This window comes from Trypanosoma equiperdum (assembly GCF_001457755.1).
Source record: "Trypanosoma equiperdum strain OVI genome assembly, contig: ctg_593, whole genome shotgun sequence".
In the NCBI taxonomy this organism is placed as follows: domain Eukaryota; phylum Euglenozoa; class Kinetoplastea; order Trypanosomatida; family Trypanosomatidae; genus Trypanosoma; species Trypanosoma equiperdum.
In genome coordinates, this window is record NW_027124524.1 from 5,894 (window position 1) to 26,554 (window position 20,661).

General features: G+C 48.4%; 9 protein-coding genes across 9 annotated transcripts; all 9 read right to left on the minus strand.

Moving 5' to 3' along the window:
* Nucleotides 1–177: 177 nt before the first annotated feature.
* Nucleotides 178–1,140, minus strand: TEOVI_000269700 (Mitochondrial ribosomal protein S18, putative; the record flags this gene model as incomplete). The annotated part of the gene is made up of 1 exon (XM_067225731.1): nt 178–1,140. One exon carries the CDS (start codon nt 1,138–1,140, stop codon nt 178–180), a length of 963 nt encoding a protein of 320 aa, XP_067081832.1.
* Nucleotides 1,141–2,666: 1,526 nt separating this feature from the next.
* On the minus strand, nt 2,667–3,554 carry TEOVI_000269800 (uncharacterized protein; the record flags this gene model as incomplete). Its single annotated transcript, XM_067225732.1, has 1 exon — nt 2,667–3,554. The coding sequence occupies one exon, from the start codon at nt 3,552–3,554 to the stop codon at nt 2,667–2,669; it is 888 nt and encodes a 295-aa protein (XP_067081833.1).
* Nucleotides 3,555–4,134: 580 nt separating this feature from the next.
* Nucleotides 4,135–5,535, minus strand: TEOVI_000269900 (Bardet-Biedl syndrome 4 protein, putative; the record flags this gene model as incomplete). The annotated part of the gene is made up of 1 exon (XM_067225733.1): nt 4,135–5,535. The coding sequence occupies one exon, from the start codon at nt 5,533–5,535 to the stop codon at nt 4,135–4,137; it is 1,401 nt and encodes a 466-aa protein (XP_067081834.1).
* Nucleotides 5,536–6,003: 468 nt separating this feature from the next.
* On the minus strand, nt 6,004–6,948 carry TEOVI_000270000 (uncharacterized protein; the record flags this gene model as incomplete). Its single annotated transcript, XM_067225734.1, has 1 exon — nt 6,004–6,948. The coding sequence occupies one exon, from the start codon at nt 6,946–6,948 to the stop codon at nt 6,004–6,006; it is 945 nt and encodes a 314-aa protein (XP_067081835.1).
* Nucleotides 6,949–7,880: 932 nt separating this feature from the next.
* TEOVI_000270100 (guanylate kinase, putative) lies at nt 7,881–8,675 on the minus strand (the record flags this gene model as incomplete). The annotated part of the gene is made up of 1 exon (XM_067225735.1): nt 7,881–8,675. The coding sequence occupies one exon, from the start codon at nt 8,673–8,675 to the stop codon at nt 7,881–7,883; it is 795 nt and encodes a 264-aa protein (XP_067081836.1).
* A 950-nt stretch (nt 8,676–9,625) lies between these two features.
* On the minus strand, nt 9,626–10,732 carry TEOVI_000270200 (developmentally regulated GTP-binding protein, putative; the record flags this gene model as incomplete). The annotated part of the gene is made up of 1 exon (XM_067225736.1): nt 9,626–10,732. One exon carries the CDS (start codon nt 10,730–10,732, stop codon nt 9,626–9,628), a length of 1,107 nt encoding a protein of 368 aa, XP_067081837.1.
* A 463-nt stretch (nt 10,733–11,195) lies between these two features.
* TEOVI_000270300 (Spc97 / Spc98 family, putative) lies at nt 11,196–16,379 on the minus strand (the record flags this gene model as incomplete). Its single annotated transcript, XM_067225737.1, has 1 exon — nt 11,196–16,379. One exon carries the CDS (start codon nt 16,377–16,379, stop codon nt 11,196–11,198), a length of 5,184 nt encoding a protein of 1,727 aa, XP_067081838.1.
* Nucleotides 16,380–16,792: 413 nt separating this feature from the next.
* TEOVI_000270400 (vacuolar protein sorting-associated protein 45, putative) lies at nt 16,793–18,562 on the minus strand (the record flags this gene model as incomplete). Its single annotated transcript, XM_067225738.1, has 1 exon — nt 16,793–18,562. One exon carries the CDS (start codon nt 18,560–18,562, stop codon nt 16,793–16,795), a length of 1,770 nt encoding a protein of 589 aa, XP_067081839.1.
* Nucleotides 18,563–19,708: 1,146 nt separating this feature from the next.
* Nucleotides 19,709–20,362, minus strand: TEOVI_000270500 (BRCA1 C Terminus (BRCT) domain containing protein, putative; the record flags this gene model as incomplete). Its single annotated transcript, XM_067225739.1, has 1 exon — nt 19,709–20,362. The coding sequence occupies one exon, from the start codon at nt 20,360–20,362 to the stop codon at nt 19,709–19,711; it is 654 nt and encodes a 217-aa protein (XP_067081840.1).
* Nucleotides 20,363–20,661: the final 299 nt, after the last annotated feature.

Below are 20,661 nucleotides of genomic sequence, written 5' to 3' on the forward strand. Positions count from 1 at the left end.
AAATGGGCAAATACGATTGACAGAGCCGGAGCAGTCACTATAAAAAGAATATATATTTATATATATATAGGTATACAGCATGAAGACACCAAACGTAATCATTTCAACAAACAGAAAATAATCAAATAGGAGGAGTTTTGACGAAAGCTGTGTAAACACAGGCGGATAAGACCTCCTTTACACCTTCTTGATACCCAGTGTCGGGTTCGAGAAACCCATGCGCTTCGTCGATGTTGAGGAATACAGATTGTGGAACTTCTTCTTCATACCTTTTGTCGACATGAGTCCCGGTACGGTTGGATTCTTCACTGAGCGCCCAACATCCTCCATGTACGATATATTATTCCGATGCAGAGAAATCGGTTGATTCTCGGGCGAGTAAAACTGATCCTGCTGCTTGTGCTCTGCCGTTGTGCCACCACCACTGCCACGGGCACTGGCAGAACCGCTCGTGTGCACAGCCTCAAGTTCCCTAAAATAGCGCCGTATGCGGTCGGTTTGGACCCAGTTATACGCAAAATGTTCAACGGTGCGCTTTGTGGAGTACGTCGTCGGGTCATAATTCTCCTGGTACGCCTTCGGTCTGAATTTTTGCGAGCGAAACCAGAAAGGGTTTCCAAAGCGTGGGTAGAGGCCAATGCGAATGGCCTGCGCCTTCGCTACGCGAAGCTTTACTACAGCCTCAGGGTTGAGTGGAAGAATGTCAGCCGGGTACATGTGACCCGTCCTAGTTAAGAAACGAGATATGGTGGCGGGATTCTTGTAGTTAAGCTTCATATAAACTTCAGGTGATGGTCTCTGCACCCCTTGTGGGTCCTTATCTTCAATGTCGAATGGTTGTGCATTGCGGAACTGTTGCATGGCAATATCTCCTACCGTCTCACCGGTGCGCCAACGAGAGAGATTTGTGATGAGTTGTTCGTCGGGAAAGCGGTGATAGTGCAGTTGCACCTGCTGCCCAAAAAGCCATCCCTCCCGCCCTTGCTTGCGACCCCTGTATGCTGGTTTTTCTTGCGGTTCTGTGTGGTAAGGTGTAGAGTCCTGCTTTGTGAGAAGGCCAATATATTCATTCCATGGCTGTCTGCAAACAGCAAACTGCGATAGCGCATGTGCATATACCGACCCACCCGTACGATTCATGTTACCCTTTCCACAGTTTAGCGCAAATTATCCTTCCCTTCCTCCGCTACGACCTGTTTATGCCGTTTCACCACTAGACCCTCCTTCGCACACACTTTTGGTTGTGCAAAGGCACTCTTCTCCACAAAAGAAAAAGTTTAGAGAAGCGCAAGAAATATCAGAAACCCAGAAAGTTGTAAGGGTGTGAAACGGTGCGCCAAGCACACTGTTAGTGGTAGTGTGCTAGCATCTAGTCTTACTATTTTATTTATTTATTTTACGTTGACATCTCCTCGTTGCAGAGGAAAGTAATAGTGCTGCAACAAATTGCACACCACACCCTTTATGCATTTGTGTTACTCTGGATACCACATTAAGAGTCGAATACAAACACACGTACGCTTACACAAACGGAGTTTTAACATTCCACAGCATTCGGCCGCCAGTGACTATAGGAACGTGGCACCAAACCAGCAATATTATCACCACAGTTCCTCTTATTTCATTAACTGCGTAAAGGTGAAGTATCTTAACATGCACATCGCCCAATTAAACATGTATATAACACAAGAAACCCATGTAGGCATAACTTTCTGTCGATATCCCCTCCTCGAAAGCTTAGCACACAGACTGACCGAAAGAAATAATATCATCTGCAGCTATTAGCCTCATTAAGCTTTAAATCTCGAGATCGCGAATGTTACTACAGCCCTTGTCGAGGGAATTTTTGCATAAGAATGAAATGAAAAAGAAGCATGGATGGTGTAAAAAGAAAAGAAAAGAAAAGAGGAAGTTAAATGGGGGAAGCAAATAAACAAAGTAAAATAAAACAAACGCAATAACAACACATTACTGGTCAGAGGTATATCACCACGACCCGCACCCGGCCGTCGGTACATAAAATTTACCTGCTTCATGTATGAGGGAAGGTACCGCCGGAAACGCTGTGGAAGAAAGGAGTCCTTTTCTCTCCCGAGCGTAACGTCAAGAGGGAGGCAAAGAAAGCTGTACCACAGAGGAAAGAATATAAAACAAATAAGCACGCACACAGAAACACACACACACAACTTGACGTAAATTCGTTTCTTTTTTTTTTTTTACAATGAAACAAAAGAGAAAAGGAATGCTTCTTTCGCACTGCGCAGTACCAGTTGGTAGGAATTTATCCGTTGGGCCCCATACGATAAAACACAGCGCACAAACCAAAACTTTTCTTACGGTAACTTTTTTTTTGGAACACAGAAACGGCCACTCCACTCGTTTACATCCACCTCTACCAACCGCATACATCAGTTCCCTTTTTTCCCCCCATGCGATTGCTCTTCACTCACTTCTCCCACACCGCTCGTCAGCATCCATAAATGAAAGAAGAAGGAACAAAGCCAAAATAGCGACAACTTGTCGCGTCCGTGTAGGAGCACATATCACATTATTTACTTATGGACAGCCGCTGATGAGTACATTTTCACCGTGAAGGGATTCTACAAACAAACAAAACAAACAAACTACAACGGAGAAACACCAAACAAAAATAAGTGCGGCTGCAACTACTCGCCCGGCATTTCCTCCTCGTCGTCCACGCGCTTGTCCTCCTCTAGCAACGGGATAGAGGGATCGGCAAGTGCATATAATTTGGTCATCACTTCCTCCACACGCTTTTGCATCTGCAGATCGTACACCTCCTTCTTCTTCGTGCGGTACATCTTGAGTGTATCCAACGGCAAACTGAATTTCTCGCCAAGTGCCATCATATCAATCGCAGCAGAGCGCATAACACCGAGGCCGAAAGCCAAGAGGCCGGGTCCAAAAAGATAAAACAGATACACGCTTTGCAAATCTCTTACCCAGTCAAGGCCAAGCAGAGACGCCAGGAAGTTGTGGACTTCATATCTGATTCCCGACATGGGATTGAAATCGTTGCTAGTACCCACTGGGCTATCGTAGGCCGTCACGTTTTCTTCCATGGATGGTACAAGTACATTTCTCAACCAAACACGTACTGATGCCTCCATGAGGAAACGCATTCCAACAAAGAAGAAAATACAGGTGACGGCAATAAAACATTTGATCACTACGAAAAAGCAGACACGCCGGCGCGTGGACCTCCACGCCGCCTGCGTTAGTTTGCGTTCTGATATTTCATCCGCAACAATAGAGATGTTGTTCAGCCCCTTTGTCACGGACTTCCGCATCCACCACGAGCGAATGTTTTCGTACGAGAGCCAAAATAGGAAAACACAGATACCCACAATAATTGGCACGGTGAAGCACTTCAAGACATACACCCCAATAGAGTTGCTGTAGTGCTCTTTAATATCCATACGAAACTCATCATAAATGTCACGGAGGGCCTCTTCGTCTTCTGCACACGATAACACTGCAATCTCCCTTTTGAGACGGTCGATTTCACTCTGTAGCTTTTCCAGTGGCTCCATCCTTTGACGAATCGCCTTTCGTTGTTCCCTATCCCTCTCCAACTTTTCAACAAGACCTTACTAGTTGATTCCCGCCACTTGCACCGTTGTAATGTGGAAAGCAAAAGATATTCCAGTAAACGAGCGAATTATTGTGCTGCACGACAACGACCGGTTCCATTCAAAAAGAAAACAACAGTTTATGTATGTGGAAGAGGGTACAGGATGACAGTTTAAAAAAAGGAATAAACTAGGGTTTGGGAGGCAGTTGCGTTTTGCCCCGCCACACTCCTCACTTCGTTTCACCCGTATAAGCCTAAACATGCTTTTATAATCCTCCAGTAGGGATATATGGTTGTGTATCTATACGCGCGTGAAATTCTTCCTGGATGGCTTCACGGGCACGACAACGTGCGCGAGGACCTGCTCAAGCAAACAGACGTATGTCCTTTACCTTTGCCACATCACCTAAACTCCATGGTATGACATCCGTTTCCTTCTTCCCCATTGATCCTTTCTTCAGTGCCACCACCAGCGAATGAGAATAGCTCTCCCAATCACACGCACATACCGCCACTGTACTTGCAGTCACCTACGTTCATCATTTGCGTAGCTTTGCCGTAAGGAGGGTTAACGCCCTTGGAACGACTGGTCCCACATCTAGCTGTGGATGCTGCTGAGAATTTTCCTTTCCTCGCTCCCTCATCTGTATGAACTTATCTAACTGATCACGAGCCTCTGCATCCTTCCCGCAGTGAACGAGAGTGATGCAGTAGTTCAATCTAATAAGTGGATCGTCTTGTATGGAAATCGCGCGATTATACGCTGCACAGGCATTGTCCGAGTCGCTCATTAGCGCAAGGCAGACACCAATGTGCATGAAGGCCAACGCATACTTCCCGTGCAAGTGAGTCGATGCAGAAAGGTAGTGAAAAGCGGAAGCGTACTGCTTGAGGTGTAAAAATACGAGACCTAGGTTGTATGCGATACGCCACTCAAATGGAGACAAAGAGGCTGCCCTCCGCAGGCATGCGACGGCCGCGTGCATGTTCTTCTGACCAAAGAAACACATCCCAATATTGCTCCATAGGCAAGCAGAGGATGGAAGCTTTGGCACGGCCACTCGGTACTTGTTTAGCGCCACACCAAACTCTCCATTCTCTTGCATAATGCTCGCAGCCGCCATGGTTGCCCTAGAGTCGGACGAGTTCAAGATTAGGCATCTTCCCAAGTAGTTGAAGGCTTTTGCGGGTCTGTCTACCCGTAGATAAAGCAAACCCAGTACCGTTAGCATATCGGGATTGTCAGGAGATCCTAAGACAGCTTCTTCAAGCAAACTAATAGCGCGCGAGTGCTGCTTCTGTAATACAAGAACTTTACTCAATCGCAGCACTGTGCAGTCAAATCGCTGTATCTGCATGGAGCTCACAAAGGCCTCTTCTGCCTTCCGGTACTCCCTCATATACTCGTAGCAAAGACCTACTCCATATTGCAGTGACCAGTCTTTCCTAAAACCCCGTGCTGCACGTGCCTCCTCAGCCCTCTGGAAACTTTCGATCGCTTCATAAAACTTGCCAAGCAGAAGGGAGGTTTGAGCGAGCTGTTGCAGACAAGCGGGACTCCCGGGATTAAGAGTCAACGCCTTCTGAAAATGTTGGAATGATATCGTCAAGTCGCCACTCCGCCTCGTAAGCAACCCCTTTACGAACAAAGCATACTCGCATGTGCCATTACACTCCGCCAACTGTGCATCAATAACTGCACAGCACTGACTGTATTCCTGTCGGACGTAAAGCTCATAAATGAGCCAGTTGCGGCGTTCCCGTATCTTATCACGTGAAGCCACTTCCTCCTTGATGGTTCCCGTCTCAACGGCACCTGTTCCCTCAACACCACCGGGTTTCGAGGGTGGCAAGGGGTGTTGGTGCTTGCAAGTTGCTGCAACAGCGGATGATTTGCTCTCCCGCGCACCGGCACCCCTTCCCGATCCTTTCTTTTCCATACCTATTGAGGGTTAGGGTTAGGGAAGTCCCACAGCGATAAAAACAACGGAAGGAAGGAGCAAAATGAGTGGAACAAAAATGTATCCATAACTGTGAACTCCTCTCACGCCAAGATACACATGTTCGTTTGTCGTTACCAAAAGGCAACTGGAAGGACAAGACCCTCGCTTGAGGTGTGGGGTGAGTCCGAATATTCCCACCTAAGGCCAACTCAAAGGATAGTTTCAAACCCCCGATAGCTTGACAGCAGTAAAGTGCAGCAAAACATGAAAGATAATAAAGAAATGACAAAAAAATTGTGCTTCGTAGGGAACAATGTCAATAGAAAGCAACGGCATATAGTTTGCACCACAGGCAAATCAACCTAGTGTGTGGAATTGCTCTATTATCCTCTGCCTTCTCTCCGAAGAGTGTATCACAGCGAACTCCACAATCAAACTCACTTGTCCAAATTTTCAACACTACAGTTAAAATTGTTTCACTAGTTCAACCCAATTCAGGTCACCCAACAACATGAGGCTCCGTTTGTATACCCTACAGAGAACTTCCACTACCTTACAGAGCTCCGCCTCCCGATCTGCCTGCAACGCCAATGCTTTTATCTCTAGTATTTTCAGAATATCGTGAAGGAAACTAGAAATCGCGGAAGGGCCCGCGGTCAACGCATCCGCCCGCAGCAGTTGCCCCGCCAACTTTAGTGCATACTGCGATGATATTTTCGGGTTTTCAGAAGTTGCTGCCAACACGCCATAAACTGTGCGAGCGATAAGGAATGGCTTCTCTTCTTCCTTTAGTAGGCTTTGTACCTCCTCAACAGCAGCTGCAACGAGTTCCAGCTTGGTCCCGCATTGGTGACTAATTTTGTAGGCCGAAGCAGCCAGGGCGTGACTGCGATTACCAGTAGTGAGTGTTTTATCCCACCTAGAAAAACGTAGAAAAACGCTGCAGAGTTCTTCATTTATATACACTATTCCTTCTTGTTCGATGTCGGTGTCCCTGCACTCCTCCCGTATGACAATTGGCCCTCCACCTTGGATCCATGCCTGAAACGCTGAGGTAAGAAAATTTACCTGAGCGTTGCGCCACCCCGACGTCATTTCACTTTCAGGAATAGTCATGAAGGCAGCGTTCATTTCATGAATAGCATCCAGTGCTTTTCGGTCTCGCTTGTGATCGAAGTGTGCAAGAAACTTTAGCAACTCCGCGCCAACGGCCAATGCAGCAGAATCGCACCGATGTGGCAAAACAGCTTCCTTCATGGCTTCCTTTATCATGTCTCCACTGGCTTGCTCGTCATTCTGCTCTATTTTTTCCTGGAGATCCGTTCGGAATGCCTCAACGGCATCGGCTACATTCTCACCGGTCCTGCATGCCGTTTCCAGTCTCCTACAAGCGGACGACGTCGAACCCATAGACGGGGGTAATTTGCGTAGTTTATTTTATTTTACTTTGTGAATACGTACCGTAATACGTGAACAGCTAGTTCGAAGAGATGGATGTGTGCCAAGAGGAGAGTATTGGACAAACAGCAATATGAAGAGATCCAAAATGAAGAGGGAAGAAACTTAAGTGGAACGTACGGGATACAGCCCACTCACACGATTTCTTTGGAGGCAGGCGATAGTAGAAAAAAAATCAAAACGACGAGAAAATGAAAACAAGAAAATGATGAACCGCGAAAAATATACAGCCCCTCGAGGCTTAAAGCATGGCGTGCAGAACAGCAGCGAACCAGAGCGGATATACAGAAAAAAAAACAGAAGTCCAAACGGCCCCTTCTTTCCTTCTCCCAGAGGGAAGAATACGAAATACGCAGATTGCAAAGTTGTTACCCCGCCAACTTCTGAGTGGACACCCCAGCTCCCCATTGTTAAAACACGGTCCGGCAAATAAGCTCCTATGCCACGGGGTCAAAGCGATGCCGTAACCAACGGTATTGAAATTAACGTCATTATGCGGCACCCCTCTCCGCCATGGTTAATTTTTATATGCACAATTAAGAGGAGGGATGGGAATTAGGTAACCAGCTTTCACCCTCATTATGACGATTCCTCGTGCTTATACGCTCACATACACGAACAAGCATATATATATATATAGTCGAAAACTCCAATCGCTCCCCTCTGTCCACTTAAATCATTACGTCTTAAACGAAGAAAATTAGACATTGGTTTCCGCCTCCAACCCACCATTTCGCAGGAAATTACATTGAATACTCGGATAAGAAATATTGAAATGTGAGTCATCGTTATCCCTCCCCTCAAAGGTGATATTCGCTCACTCTTCCACATGATAACAACGCAGACAACTAAACACGACAAACAAACACTCCCCCCTTTGCTATTCACAACTTACTGCTCGGTGAGCAAAGTATCTTTCCACTCACGTAGGAAAAAAGATCTTCTAGACATCGTTCCAGTGTATCATTAACCAACGTGAGGTTAAAGAAACCGGTGTGTGCATTGTACCACTGAATACACTGCCTATTTGACAGGAAGCGACGTTGAAGCGACGTCAAAGTCTCCGTTCCCCGGTTGCGCAACCGTTGCTCCCCCACCTCCAGGTTTGGGCATTTAACAAAGATAAGGTGCAACTGCAACCGTCGTATAACACCCGCATTCGACTGCACGACGGATTGCTCAGTCTTGCCCGTAAGTTGTGTGTTAATCTCATCGCAGTATCTCTTTATCTTAATAGCCCCACTGATGTCTGTATCCATCAGAACAATTCGTCCGTTGGAAAGAACATCGTGGAGCGCCATCTTTGAGGTCCCGTAGTAGACTGTGTCTTCGTCGTCCTCCTCAGCGCCAGAACCCCGCGGCCCGCAATCGTCACTTGTGTTTCGCTTCGCTTTTGTGAAGCTTTTACTGTGCTCGGCAAACAAACCGTCGGCAAGCAGTTGAAGAAACTTTTCCTTAGAAACAAAGTGGTAGTGTTTCCCATTCACTTCGTTCTTACGCGGCTTGCGAGTTGTGTGACTGACACTAAAGGCGAACCGGTTCGGCCACCTTTTCATAATCTCATCTGCTAGTGTTGACTTTCCGCAGCCACTTGGACCCACAAAAACGATGATATGCGCTGGAGAATGTCTTTGTCGAGTCAAATCTTCATCTTCCCTCGGGTGGGGAGGGGGCAACATGTTAAAAAGTCGATTGCGGAGCGCGGCGCGACACGGCGTTTATCTATGTAGCTCGTGTATAGCACCAGTACGCGCGCACACACACGGTGCGTTGAAATCCGTTGGATATTTAAAAATAAAACAAGAGGGACGATGGTATTTCGGAAGAAAAGAGTGAAAAAAACACACAATCTTCCTTACACCTCAGCACCTTTCGACCCTCTTCTTTTGTTTGCTCTTTTAAACACTTGCTTCTGTTGATATGTTTTTTTGTCTATTCAAAAACCTATAACTTCCCGGGAGACTGAACGATGTATGGTTAGCGTCGATAATGACACCCCGAAACGATCCCAGCGCGTGGGAGGGCTAACCAAAGGGAAGAAAAGGAAAGAAAAAAAGTAAAGAAATTTGGCTCAACCCAGGCTAAAGTAATGAAAACATTAACACGAAACAACGACCCGCGCACACTCACCGGTCGCGGGATGCCGGATGCGCTCCTTCGCTTGCAGGGTAGCTGCAGTTGCTGTCCTCTTCCTTTGTTCTTTTTTTTACTTCTTTTTACACCAGCCACGAATAATACGTAAACAAGGAAAGAAAAGGTAAGAGCACTAAACTAGCCTCGTGAGGACAGTGCTCCTATTTTTTTTCTTTCTCCCACCCTTCATCACCTTTATTTTTATTATTGTTTACTTCCCTGTTGATGTATATATTTCTTTTTCAGCATTTTGTATGTAACCGTAATAACCGAGTAGTGTTTAGGAAAATACATTCCAGTCACGCATCGCCTTCACACACACACACACACACACACACAGACAGACAGACAAGTACCCAAACAAGTAAACAAGCAGGTGGAGGGATAAAACAGAAAGAGTGTTTGCTCTCCGTACCTTCAGAGTTCGAATGGCAACTTCGCTGTGCCCTTTCGTTATCCCTCCGTCCTCTCCACATTCACACAACCAATGAAACTCCTAAACCTTCTTCACAACCTGCACCACATCCTCATCCTCAAGAAGATGGTCCTTCCCTACGCGTTGCGGTTGATGCTTCACGCTGGCTCCCCAAACCCACGCGTGCTTGAAACTCTTCATCATCTGGCGATGCAACCGCAGGCAAAACCGCTCCACCGTGGGTTGTGGCGCCTTTTTGAGGATAACCGGCTCGTCGTAGTCGGGCACCTGCCCACGCGGTTTCGTGTAGAGACGAATGAAGTTCAGGTGGTCCCATATACACTCCAAAAGTCCATCGATGTTCCACGAGTGGTGTGCACTGATGGGGCAGTTGTGTGGGATGCGGGAGACAATATCAAGCTCCTCTATACTGATCTGATCGATTTTGTTAAGAACATAAATACAAGGAATATAAATACGGTTTCCCTCAATCGCGTCAATTAATTCATCTGCCGTATAATCCCCGCGCAACATAACGTCCGCGTTACTCATGCGATACTCACCAAGTATCGTTTTAATGGTTTCATTGTCAAGGTGGGTTAATGGACATGTAGAAGAGATGCTAATACCACCACGGTCCTTCTTCCGGATATCGATGTTGGGTGGTTTCTTGTTCAGGCGGATGCCGAATCCATCAAGCTCACGCTCAATGATAAGTTTGTGCTGAAGCGGTTTCGCGATGTCAAGCACAATAAGAATAAGGGAGCAGGTACGTGCAACAGCAATAACTTGTCGACCTCGACCTTTACCATCCTTAGCACCCTCAATAATTCCTGGTAAATCAAGCATTTGAAGCTTCGCACCGCGATAGCTCACAACACCGGGCACACAAGTGAGCGTAGTGAACTCGTACGCTGCCACTTCGGAATGTGTGGATGTGAGTTTAGTGAGAAGAGTAGACTTCCCCACGGAAGGGAACCCGATGAAACCGATGCGGGCGTCTCCAGTCTTCTGCACATCAAAACCTTCACCCTTTGCGCCTCCTTTCTTTGACTCAGAGGCGATGAGTTCGCGCTTCAGCTGTGCAAGACGGGCCTTCAGTTGGCAAAGATGCGCCATCGTCGCTTTGTTCTTCTGCGTCCGCGCGATCTCTGCCTCGATGTCATTTATCTTCTGCAAATTGGACATGACCTCCGCCCCGGCAGCTTGCTGCTAATCACGGGAGCCAATGACTTACCTGTGGGAAAAAAAAGAAAGAACTGAGAGAATAAAGGGGAGTAAAAATGACAATGGCATTGTGCTGGCATAATTTAATGGAAGATCGAGAGAAAGACCCACATTCTTCGAGTAGCCCCTTCCACTGGACGAACAGGGGCTCAGGGAGGTGATATGGAACACCCTTTACACATCCCATCAAGAAAACAAACGAACAAACGCGGCACCTCACTCAGATGAACTATACAATGATCTGTAGCAATCAACGCAGACAAAAGACAGCAGTGAAAAAAAAAAAAAGAAAGTGCATGGCAACTGGTAAGAGGCCCCAAAACGACCAGAAAATGTGTCCCCAATGGCTGGATGGGAAGACCGGCGAAGCAAGGACGAATGAAAATAATCCTCCTTCAGCCTTTCCTGTGTTCATCTTCAGCGACTAAATTCTATTGTTTGTCGAAGCGTACATCGACTCCAGCACTCGGATTAGAGATGTCAACGCGGTGGCGCGCGCCACCGCCTGCGCGTTACCCCGAAGTCCCTCTTCCTCTTCCTCCTCATCTTCAGTCACTTTCACATCCTTCTGTCCCGTATCTGCAATGCTGTCCCGCGCGAAGCACAGACCCTCTATTAGTGCCCCCGTCGTCTCTGCGAAGGAGCGAAGGCGCCTGCGGATGGTATCACGTACCTTCCGCCGATAATCCACTGGGTACGTTTTAGTATTCACTTCATGGGGGGCTTTTGACCCTTCCTTGAGACGTTCCCTGGGTTTCTTCGGACTTCCAGGTTGGGGTTCTGAGTGACGATCAGCTACTGGACCAGCCTTCTTTGTTGTTTTCTTGCTTTTGCTTTTCACTTTTTGCTTGTTCTTGTTGGACTGTCCTTTTCCAATCACCTCCACAGAAGGGGAGTTGGAATCCGGCTGGAGATGTTCTTCCTGTGCAGTTTGTGCAACTGTCCTCCTCTCTACGACAAGGAGAAGCAGTCGCTCTACCTCCTCTAACTGTTGAACCATTTCATACACATGCCGCCTAGCACTCGCAAAGATAGGAGTTAGCATAGCGGCGAAGGAGCAGTATTCCAGGAAGGCAGCGTGGCCAGTGGTGAAATCTTCTATTCTTCTATAGGCGTAAATAGTGCTTGAACCACACCTCAGTGACAACCAGTACTCACGGGCGCGGCCACTGACGAGGTACCATACGTGTTGAGACACAGCATTTAGCACCGAACGCGATGCATTACAGAAGAAAAACACTTCCGGTGTATCTGATTTAATGCCGATACACCATACGCGTGTGATGAGTTGTGACACGGAGCTCCAGAAAAGCAGGGTGCTGAAAAGATCACCATACGCAGACACTGCATTCTCCGGAATAGGCCACAAGCTGACGTCTGCTCTCTCCTGGAACAAACACAGTCGGGAAATGAAGTCAAAGGGATTATCCGGTACCAAAACCGACGTCACTCCTTTGCCGGTACCTTCTTCGTTCCGGTCAGCTTTTGGGGATCGTGATGTTGATGGATTCCGTGCCCGCCTACGAAACGTTGTGCCGCTGAGGACTAACTCTCCGCTTGTGCCTTCATCCTTACATCCTTCAACCTCACTTTCAACCTCGTCGACGGCTCTCTTCCTGTTCCTCTCAACACCGACGGGAGCAAGACCCACTCTTAGCTGTATGGTATCGCTCCCGTAGGGTACACAATGCTCCCATTCTTCCACAAAGGCATTGTTCAAAGTCGCCAATGCCCCGAGCGCGTTAAAATGTCCCTTTTCAAGTGACCCCCGCATCACCTGCTGCCACAATCCGGTTATGCGGTCCGCGACACGACTACTCTGCAAGAGGCAAACATCAAGAAATTGGCGCGTCATCCTGTAAAGAATACCGTAAGGCTCCAATAACAATATTTGGACTGCTTTGTGCGTCAAATAGTTTGCTGTAAAGTGACCAAGTGAAAGATAGTAATGTGAACAATGCAGCAAATTTTTTGCCTGTCTCTCTGTGAGGGTCTTTGCGGTGTTTGGTGACGCACTTAACGACGGGATGTCAGCCACAGTGGGGCCATCTTTGCCTTCCTCATAACTGTTTTGTAAATATGCAGCATCTTCTTCACAATCTGTTGGGTCAGTCCACCAAACATTGCTGATAATGCGGCCGGCACCTGCAACGCTGCCACCATCACACCGTTCCACAGACCGGAGAATTTCTAGCGCCGCTGCCTCGCACCCTCGCTGGTACTCTTCGCTTGAGATATCATAGTTTCGAATCGTCGCTTCCTTCGCATCAAGAAGAGCAATTAACTCATCCGCTGCACTTGTGTCGGTGACGTGGGGCCCCGCGCGTTTCATCAGGTACTCATCATCATTGATATCAGCCACAACATACATCTCCGGTGAGTGCACAAACGGATCGGATGCCGCCACAACCGCCGCTTCACCTCCACCACGGACAGAACCACATCCACTCAAGTGGCCGAAGCCGGTAGAAGACGCTCCTACGATAACTTCACCGCGGCTGCTACGTCGGGGCGGTAACCTCGACTTGGACGCACAACCCAGTGATGTCAGAGAACATGAAACCGAGACTGTACCACTTTCGCCAGCGGAGACGTTGCAGAGTGGGGAAGCGATTGTAAGGTTGTCCACAGCACCATCCTCTTCGACGTTTATCAGGGGGACCTGTCGCAAGGGCTCCACGATCCTATAAAGTATGTTGTGGTCAGGGGCACCCTCATCCATCCCGATACTTTCCTCCTCAGTCCACCTGCCAGGAGCCCCACAACGTAGTGGTCCGATCCTTCTCGCATTTTCATAGAAGTCGGCCAGCTCATCAACGGTTCTTGATATGGCGGAGGCACGAGATAAGTTAAGGGACTGTCGCTGTGCCTTCCACTGTTGTAACCGCTGCCTCGTTTGGCGGTGGAGCAACCCCAATTCGTACTCACGACACAACGTTGCCTGAGTCGTTGACGCACCCGTTTCCCCTTTGCCTACGGCTCCAGTAGCAAAAGTTGTATCCACCGACATTGTTCCCTGTGGCGGCGACGCAGCCCCGGTCGAGTGCGACACGCTTGCACTCATTGATACGACCTCTACACCAACGACGCTCACCGATCTTTGGTCCGATGATCCAAATGAGCCGCTAGGTCCAACTTCACCTGGCTGTTGGGACTCCTCGAGCACCACCAGAGAAGATCCCTCCCAACCAGCGGTGCCGTTCTCGGGTTCATCATTTTTAGCTTCATCGCTCGCCACGTCGCCACAAGAGGGAAGTAATATCCCACTGCAGGCACGATAAAAAGTGTGCCAGTACGGCAGCTCACCTTCTTTCAGCAACAAATCTACCATTGGGGTTGACAAAAGCTCTTTAGAGCGCTGATAACCAGTAAGCGCCTTCATGAAGTCTTGAAGGAAGCCTTTGATGCGAGCCGCATCTTCCACCTTACTCCGAAGCATGGCAGCAGCGTCAACATCCTCAACCAACCCCCGTTGACCCCTTTGGTTTTTTTCCACACACTCCTGGATATGAAGCGTGGCAATACGGAGAGCACGGAGGCTAATGCCGGCATGTAGAATTTTGTGCGCAGCCTCCACTGAAATGAAACTAGGGAGTCTCTGGGGTGAGACATCCACAGAGTAGCTCAAACCCGGAGCACCAGCCGACGCAACAACAAAGAACTCATCGAAGGGGTCGTGCAACTCACCCCTACAAATCCACATCCACAGCGTTTTGTGCAGTGGCTGTAGCACAGAGATGAACACATTCCCAACAACGTCCGGTTGCGCCCGTGAGACGCCAGGACTGGTACCGCATCCGAGTTTGTTTGTTAGCCGCCGCTGGTAGTGCCCATGAAGTGCCGAAAGTAGTGTGGCTGACGAAATTTCCCTAATGGCAGTATCGGGATCCCATGCAGCCTCGGCATGCACGTGAAAGATATCACTCAGCGTTATTACATCCTCCACCACGGGACGGAGGCGTTGACTCGCCAGCACTAGCTCCGAAAATGATACGCCGCGTGGACCTCCGGGTCGTTCAGAGATGTCCACCACGAGGCGCTGCAAATGGAAAAGCAATCTGCGTAAGGCGGTGATGGCACTCCTGCCGTACAATCCAAGGGCCACTCGAAACTCCGGACGTTCGGCAACGTCGCAAAGGTGAAGGAGTCGGAGGAACAATGTTCCACAGCGACAACTCCACTGCAACATGGCCATGACACCCCTGGAGCAAACCGTGCTTGCGGCTTCAAACGCTTCGGTGCCGTCGGTGATTGACGACTGAGAAGCCTTACCCCCCAGATCCTTGCATCCTTTGCTGCAACGAACCGAGCAAAGAAACTCCGCGCTCACCGTGATGCAGGGAAAGGATGAGGAAGGCGCCCCTGGTGTAGCAAACACGCGCGGTAGTAGTGGAGACCTGAATGGAGGTGACAATGAGTTCGTAGGTGAATCTTTGTAATCCGAGTTTTCTTGCCGTAAGGACAACAGCAAGTAAGGGTCCTGCCGCCCAATAACACTCCTGTGAAGTGCGACGTACAGGAGGGAACAGAAGGGTGAGTGAGACGGGTAAACCTCACGGAACAGCGAAAAACACGAACTGGTTAAATCGTCTGCAATACTACGGGAAGCGACATCCAGTGGGGATGTTCCACACGCGCTTGAACCCTCCATTAACCACCCATACTGGCAGGCTGCCGGCCCTTCCTCGCTAGCCATTACGTGCGTCCGCTTCCTTTCAAACAGCCGCCGCACATCTTCACTCTCCACCGCAACCCAAGAGCAGTGAGTCTTGCTATAACGACTGAATCCTGTTAACCTTGAGCCTTCACTAGGCGACGAAGCGGCAGCGCCCCTCACACCGTCAACGTGACAGGGCAAATCATTCAACCACTGGGAGAAATTAAATGAGCTTAGTGCCAAACGCCTGTGTTCAACAGCATTTATACCCAAAACTGCAGTCACGACGGGGTCGGGGTCACAGGACCAGCACAGAGCTTGTTGTATCTCAACTGACCGCTCCACGATTGCCGTTATTGACGATGACAACCAGCAGCGCGGAACGACGGGCGGTTTCTGCCACGTGGGCGCGGCGGCAATGCTTGTCCGAAGGACGATATACAGCATCAATTCTGCTTCCGAAAGCTCCCTATCGTCCGTTCCATTCGGCGCACTGCAGTTACGCACAACACAGGGGGCAATTAGAGAGCAAAGCAGCTCCAGCATGGAGGCGTGGGTTTTCGCTGTGTGAAGAACATTCTGCTTCGCGTTACGGAATAGCTCACGTATGCGGCGGCGAAGGGGCGCGGGCGACGATGTCGGGCAACAGGCGGCCGTATCGAAGAATGCATCCAGCACGTGTCGGCGTCGCTTGCGCGGCACGCGCACTGAGTTACTCCACGAACCATCCGAGGAGGTAGAGGAAGGATGGGCCGCACTCACACAAGTTACGTTCCCTGTGCCCAAAGCTGCTGCGGGGCAGCCGCGTTGGAATCCACTAGCAAAATCGCCACTTACAGAACTTGATAACTCCAAAAGAAGCTCGACTAATGATGGGATTTGATCACCCTTCTCACGCACAGTGGGTCCCCTGGGCGCAACCAAAATTGCTGTTGAGGACGTTGAAGGCATGCGTACGCCACCTCAACCAACGATGCTGGAGGGTAAGTTACTCCCTCTGACCAAACGTTGAGATGTCAACAGCAGCAGAAGCAACAAGACAGAATGGAAACGCATAAGAGAAAGGAGCAGGAAGGACAAGGTGGATATATATGATACGGTAAGGGGTATGACCCATTAAACAGTGAAGGTGCTATGCACGTACACACCATCAACGCAAGTCAGCATCCGGTTACTGAAGGATTTTATTCTTGTATAGATCGTGAAAGGAAAACAAAAGCAAGGATTGTAGCTGACAGCTTGCTCACCAAAAACATATCCCCACCGTTTTGCGCCCCCCCCCCGCGCACCGTATTTTGGTTTCGTTTATTCATACCACCATGCGGAGGCGCAATGTCCCCGCCAAAACAGGCGAGGGCGGCACATCATGCGTGCGCTGCTAGCAGGCTCAGGAAGGTTTCACTGTTAAGGACTCCAGTCCCACCGATGCAGGCGTGCACAGGACCTTGTGGAAGACTACTTGCGGCTGAGCCGGTATATGCTGAACCCGTGTTAATAGCATTAATTACCGCCGCCTCGGAATAAGTATATCCACCGCACATAAAAACAATCACTTCCTTCGGTTTGAACGTGAACGGTTGCTGAGGCTGGTGAAAACAAGATGCACCAGCGTTCCCAGGTGAAGAGGGGCCGAGATACGGATACTGCTCTACGGGTAGCCGACCGCTGAAGAGTTGCAGTAGCGTTCGTTTCAACACTGCCTCGTGCTGTGTATAAATATTCTCCGAATCAACAAAGCTTTTAACTATTGTTGCTATGACGCCAGTGGCACCAAAGAGCTCTTCAGTCGGCCTGTCACCGTTGTACTGGCGTAGTTTGCGCAATAGATCTCCGTAGTTTGCCCCTAGGCCCCTTAGCACCTCTATCACACGCGATGGTTGGTGGGGTTTTTCATACTTCAGGTGATAAATCAAGCATAAGCGGACGATGTCGGTGACAGTCGCCACACCGTCGCCACTGCCGCGGTTGCGCTGGCAAACAAAATCCTGGAGGCGGTTCCAATGCCCCGTTGGGTCATTAGCAACGATCATGTGTTGCTCGAGAAGCGATGTTTCGAGCAGTCCACGCTTCTTAATCTCTGATGAAAGGTGCGTTACAACTGTAGCGTGCTTTTCCACTGAGCCCGCCATGCTCTTAGTGTGTGAAATCCGTTGCACGTAATCCTTTATTTCATCCATTGTGGCCGTATTCCGATCAATATTGATCGTTGATTTGCATTTGTCGACAAATTCCTTTACGTTCTGGCACAGATCCCCCCAGTTTGCAAACATATTCGCGGCAAAAAAGGAATCATCATTTGGTGAAAACACGTACTCTCCCTCCCCCTCTTCGCTCCCTTTTTGTTCCTGATTGTTCTGAGACGTAGCAGCAGAGAAGTGTAGTCGGTTGTACTGAAGGCCTACGTGCTCGTTGAGCATGGATTGGTACGTCCATGGCGTAATGAGAGGCGTAAGGGCATCACTGTTCCGGTCCAGTATCAACAACACGGTATCCTTGCTCTTGTAATCATACAGTTCAATGTTTTCTCCTAGAACATCATTGAGCACCGTTGCCAGGCTCCGAGCGAAAGCACTCCGCTGATCATAACGCACGTATGGGCGCCGTCGGTGAGCCACAAAGGTGGACGCAATGCCCTCAGCCACACGTTTCAAGGACCCAGAGTTCATAAATCCAGGTAGCAACACATTGGGAACAGGGGCAGCGGTGACAAACGCATCGGCATTCAGTGTAACAAAGTCGCAGAACACCTCGCAGACTGACCTCACGACACCCCTCACATCAGCGCAAGCTAAGGAATCGAGTAGCTCTGATGGAGCTGCTGCACTGAAGTAAATGGCATAGCTCTCATACTTTGGATTGCGGAGTTCATCACATACCGCATTAACACTAAGAACTTGCGGTCGGATAAACACAACACAGCGCATGTTCCCCATGCACTTTCGTTGCGAGTGGTTATCGACGCGCGCTACAAGAAACACACCCCTGCTGAGTAAAAATGTCTGCGAGCGCACCATGGAGATTATATGAAGGGTGGCTTCGTCCACCAGCAAAACCTTCATTGCGTTGTCTGCGGGGAGAATCGCGTCCATGTAGGCTGCCACTGTGCTAAACAGATTGGGAGGCGCGGTCGACATTATCAATTGGTTGCCGGCGTCCTGTTATCACAAACCCCTCACCCGTTTCCCCTACGATGCTTTTACTATTGTTCTAAGTGCCTCCTCTTCTGTTTCCCCCCCCCCTTCTCTCACGCACACACACAAATGTTTCGGCTTTATTACAACTATTTTGTTGACAGCCTTTCCTTAGGGTGCTTGCCAAGTCCCAATCACCGCGGCCTCAATCTGCGGTGGTGAGCCCGCCCGTCTGCCTACACAGAAATATAGTTCCCTTTTTTCTTTCCTTCTAAACGGGCCCGAAAACAAAAAAAAAGTTCACAAACGAATAAAAGTCCCCAGCAATACAGAAGAGAAAGGCAGTTGAAACCAACGACAACATTCAATACAAAAAGGAAATGTAGAGTTTTTTTTAAAAAAAAAGAAGCGCTTTTAAACGGAGACACCGTTACATGAGCAATTCCCCTCCGAAATGATGAGTAACACAAAAAAAAAACGGGGTGGAGACGATTATCAACCTTCCTGTGAATGAAACTAGTCAAAGCAAGATGACAAGAGAAGGGGAGAAAAAAGAAACAACGGATATGCACGAAGCAACATAACCGAGAAGGGCGCAATGAAACAGAGTCACCGAAAGTCAACTGAGAAGAAGGGAACCGCACACTGAAGAAAAAGAGAGATGAAACTTTAAAAAAGAAATAAAACAACTGAAACTCTTCAATCGGGAATAAATAGCTCTGAAGAATCTCTTCTGTTAAATGTCGGCCCGCTGGTCGAAACCGCGCATCAGACACTTCCACCGCATACAAACCTTTCTCTTTTCTAGGAAAATCCACAATCTAATATCTAGGCACACGTCAACATCACACCCCCTGTGCAAACAAGCCCGGCTGCTCCATTCATCAACACCAGTGGTGGAAAAGTTAGCAAACTTTCTGTACGATACGCGTCGCTAAGCTCTCAACAAGAATAATAACTTAACGAAAAGTACAAAACACACTTTCTTCAACGATAATCTTTGTGCCGCAAAGTACATGTTCAAAACAGAACACCAGCTTACGAAATGAAAAAGAAACTTAATAAAACGTACGAAACAGAATGCACAATTAAAAGATCTATGGTAATATCTAATGTAAAAAAAATAATAAATAATGGCCCTAGGCACCATCACAACCCCCCAGTCACGGGAAGATGCACCTCTCCAGTGGAAATACACTTTTGTAACCAAACCAAATTCACACATGGAATTGAGCGACTTGCGGCCAGCTTTAACTTTGAGCTACGCACACCACGCTTAACGCCCGCATTTGCAGCACCCAAAGGTTTCGCGGGACCACGATGCGACTTATCAACAAGCGAAACGTCAACAACGCAATCACTCCCACTAATTGACTCCACCGCATCATCTCCAACCAGCACTACATCAGTGCTGATGGTAAGATGAGGAGAATAGGAACCTCCCAAAAAAATAATAAGAGCAGCAACACGATCCTTCAGGTCACATCGCATCATCGTAGTTGTAAACAATAAAGAATCAAAAAGAAAAGGGTCGAACGCAGCAGCTGCTCCTTTCATCGGCAAAATACGTAAAGCAGCTACACACGCACGTATCCAATGAGTTCGAAGTATTGGAATCCGCAGGCCGCGTAATTGTTCAACATCAATAGAATCCCCGCACTCAGGTCCAACAACTAAGCCATGCGTAGTGGCAGCTGTGAGTTCCCTGCACACTCGACCCCCACAAGCAACGACTAGAGAAAGCACCTCTTGCGGCACATCGTTACCAACAACAAAGACAAAACCGCCAAACAGCGCACGCATTCAGGCAGACCAACCACACGACTTCTACAATCCGTATCTACACCAACAATAAAAAAGAAGTAAAAAAACAATATTAAGCAATGAATAGAAACTGAAAAAAAAAACAGATAGAAGACATCACCACAACATCAGAAAGACAAGAAGCACACACACACACAAAAAAAAAAGACGTAATAAATTTAAAACGACACAAATAATGTACAAACATTGGAATGTCACTCCTATTACCGCATGAGTGGACTGCATCAGGACTCTATTCAACTTCCTCAACACACGGAACAAAAATATTAACTCAATAC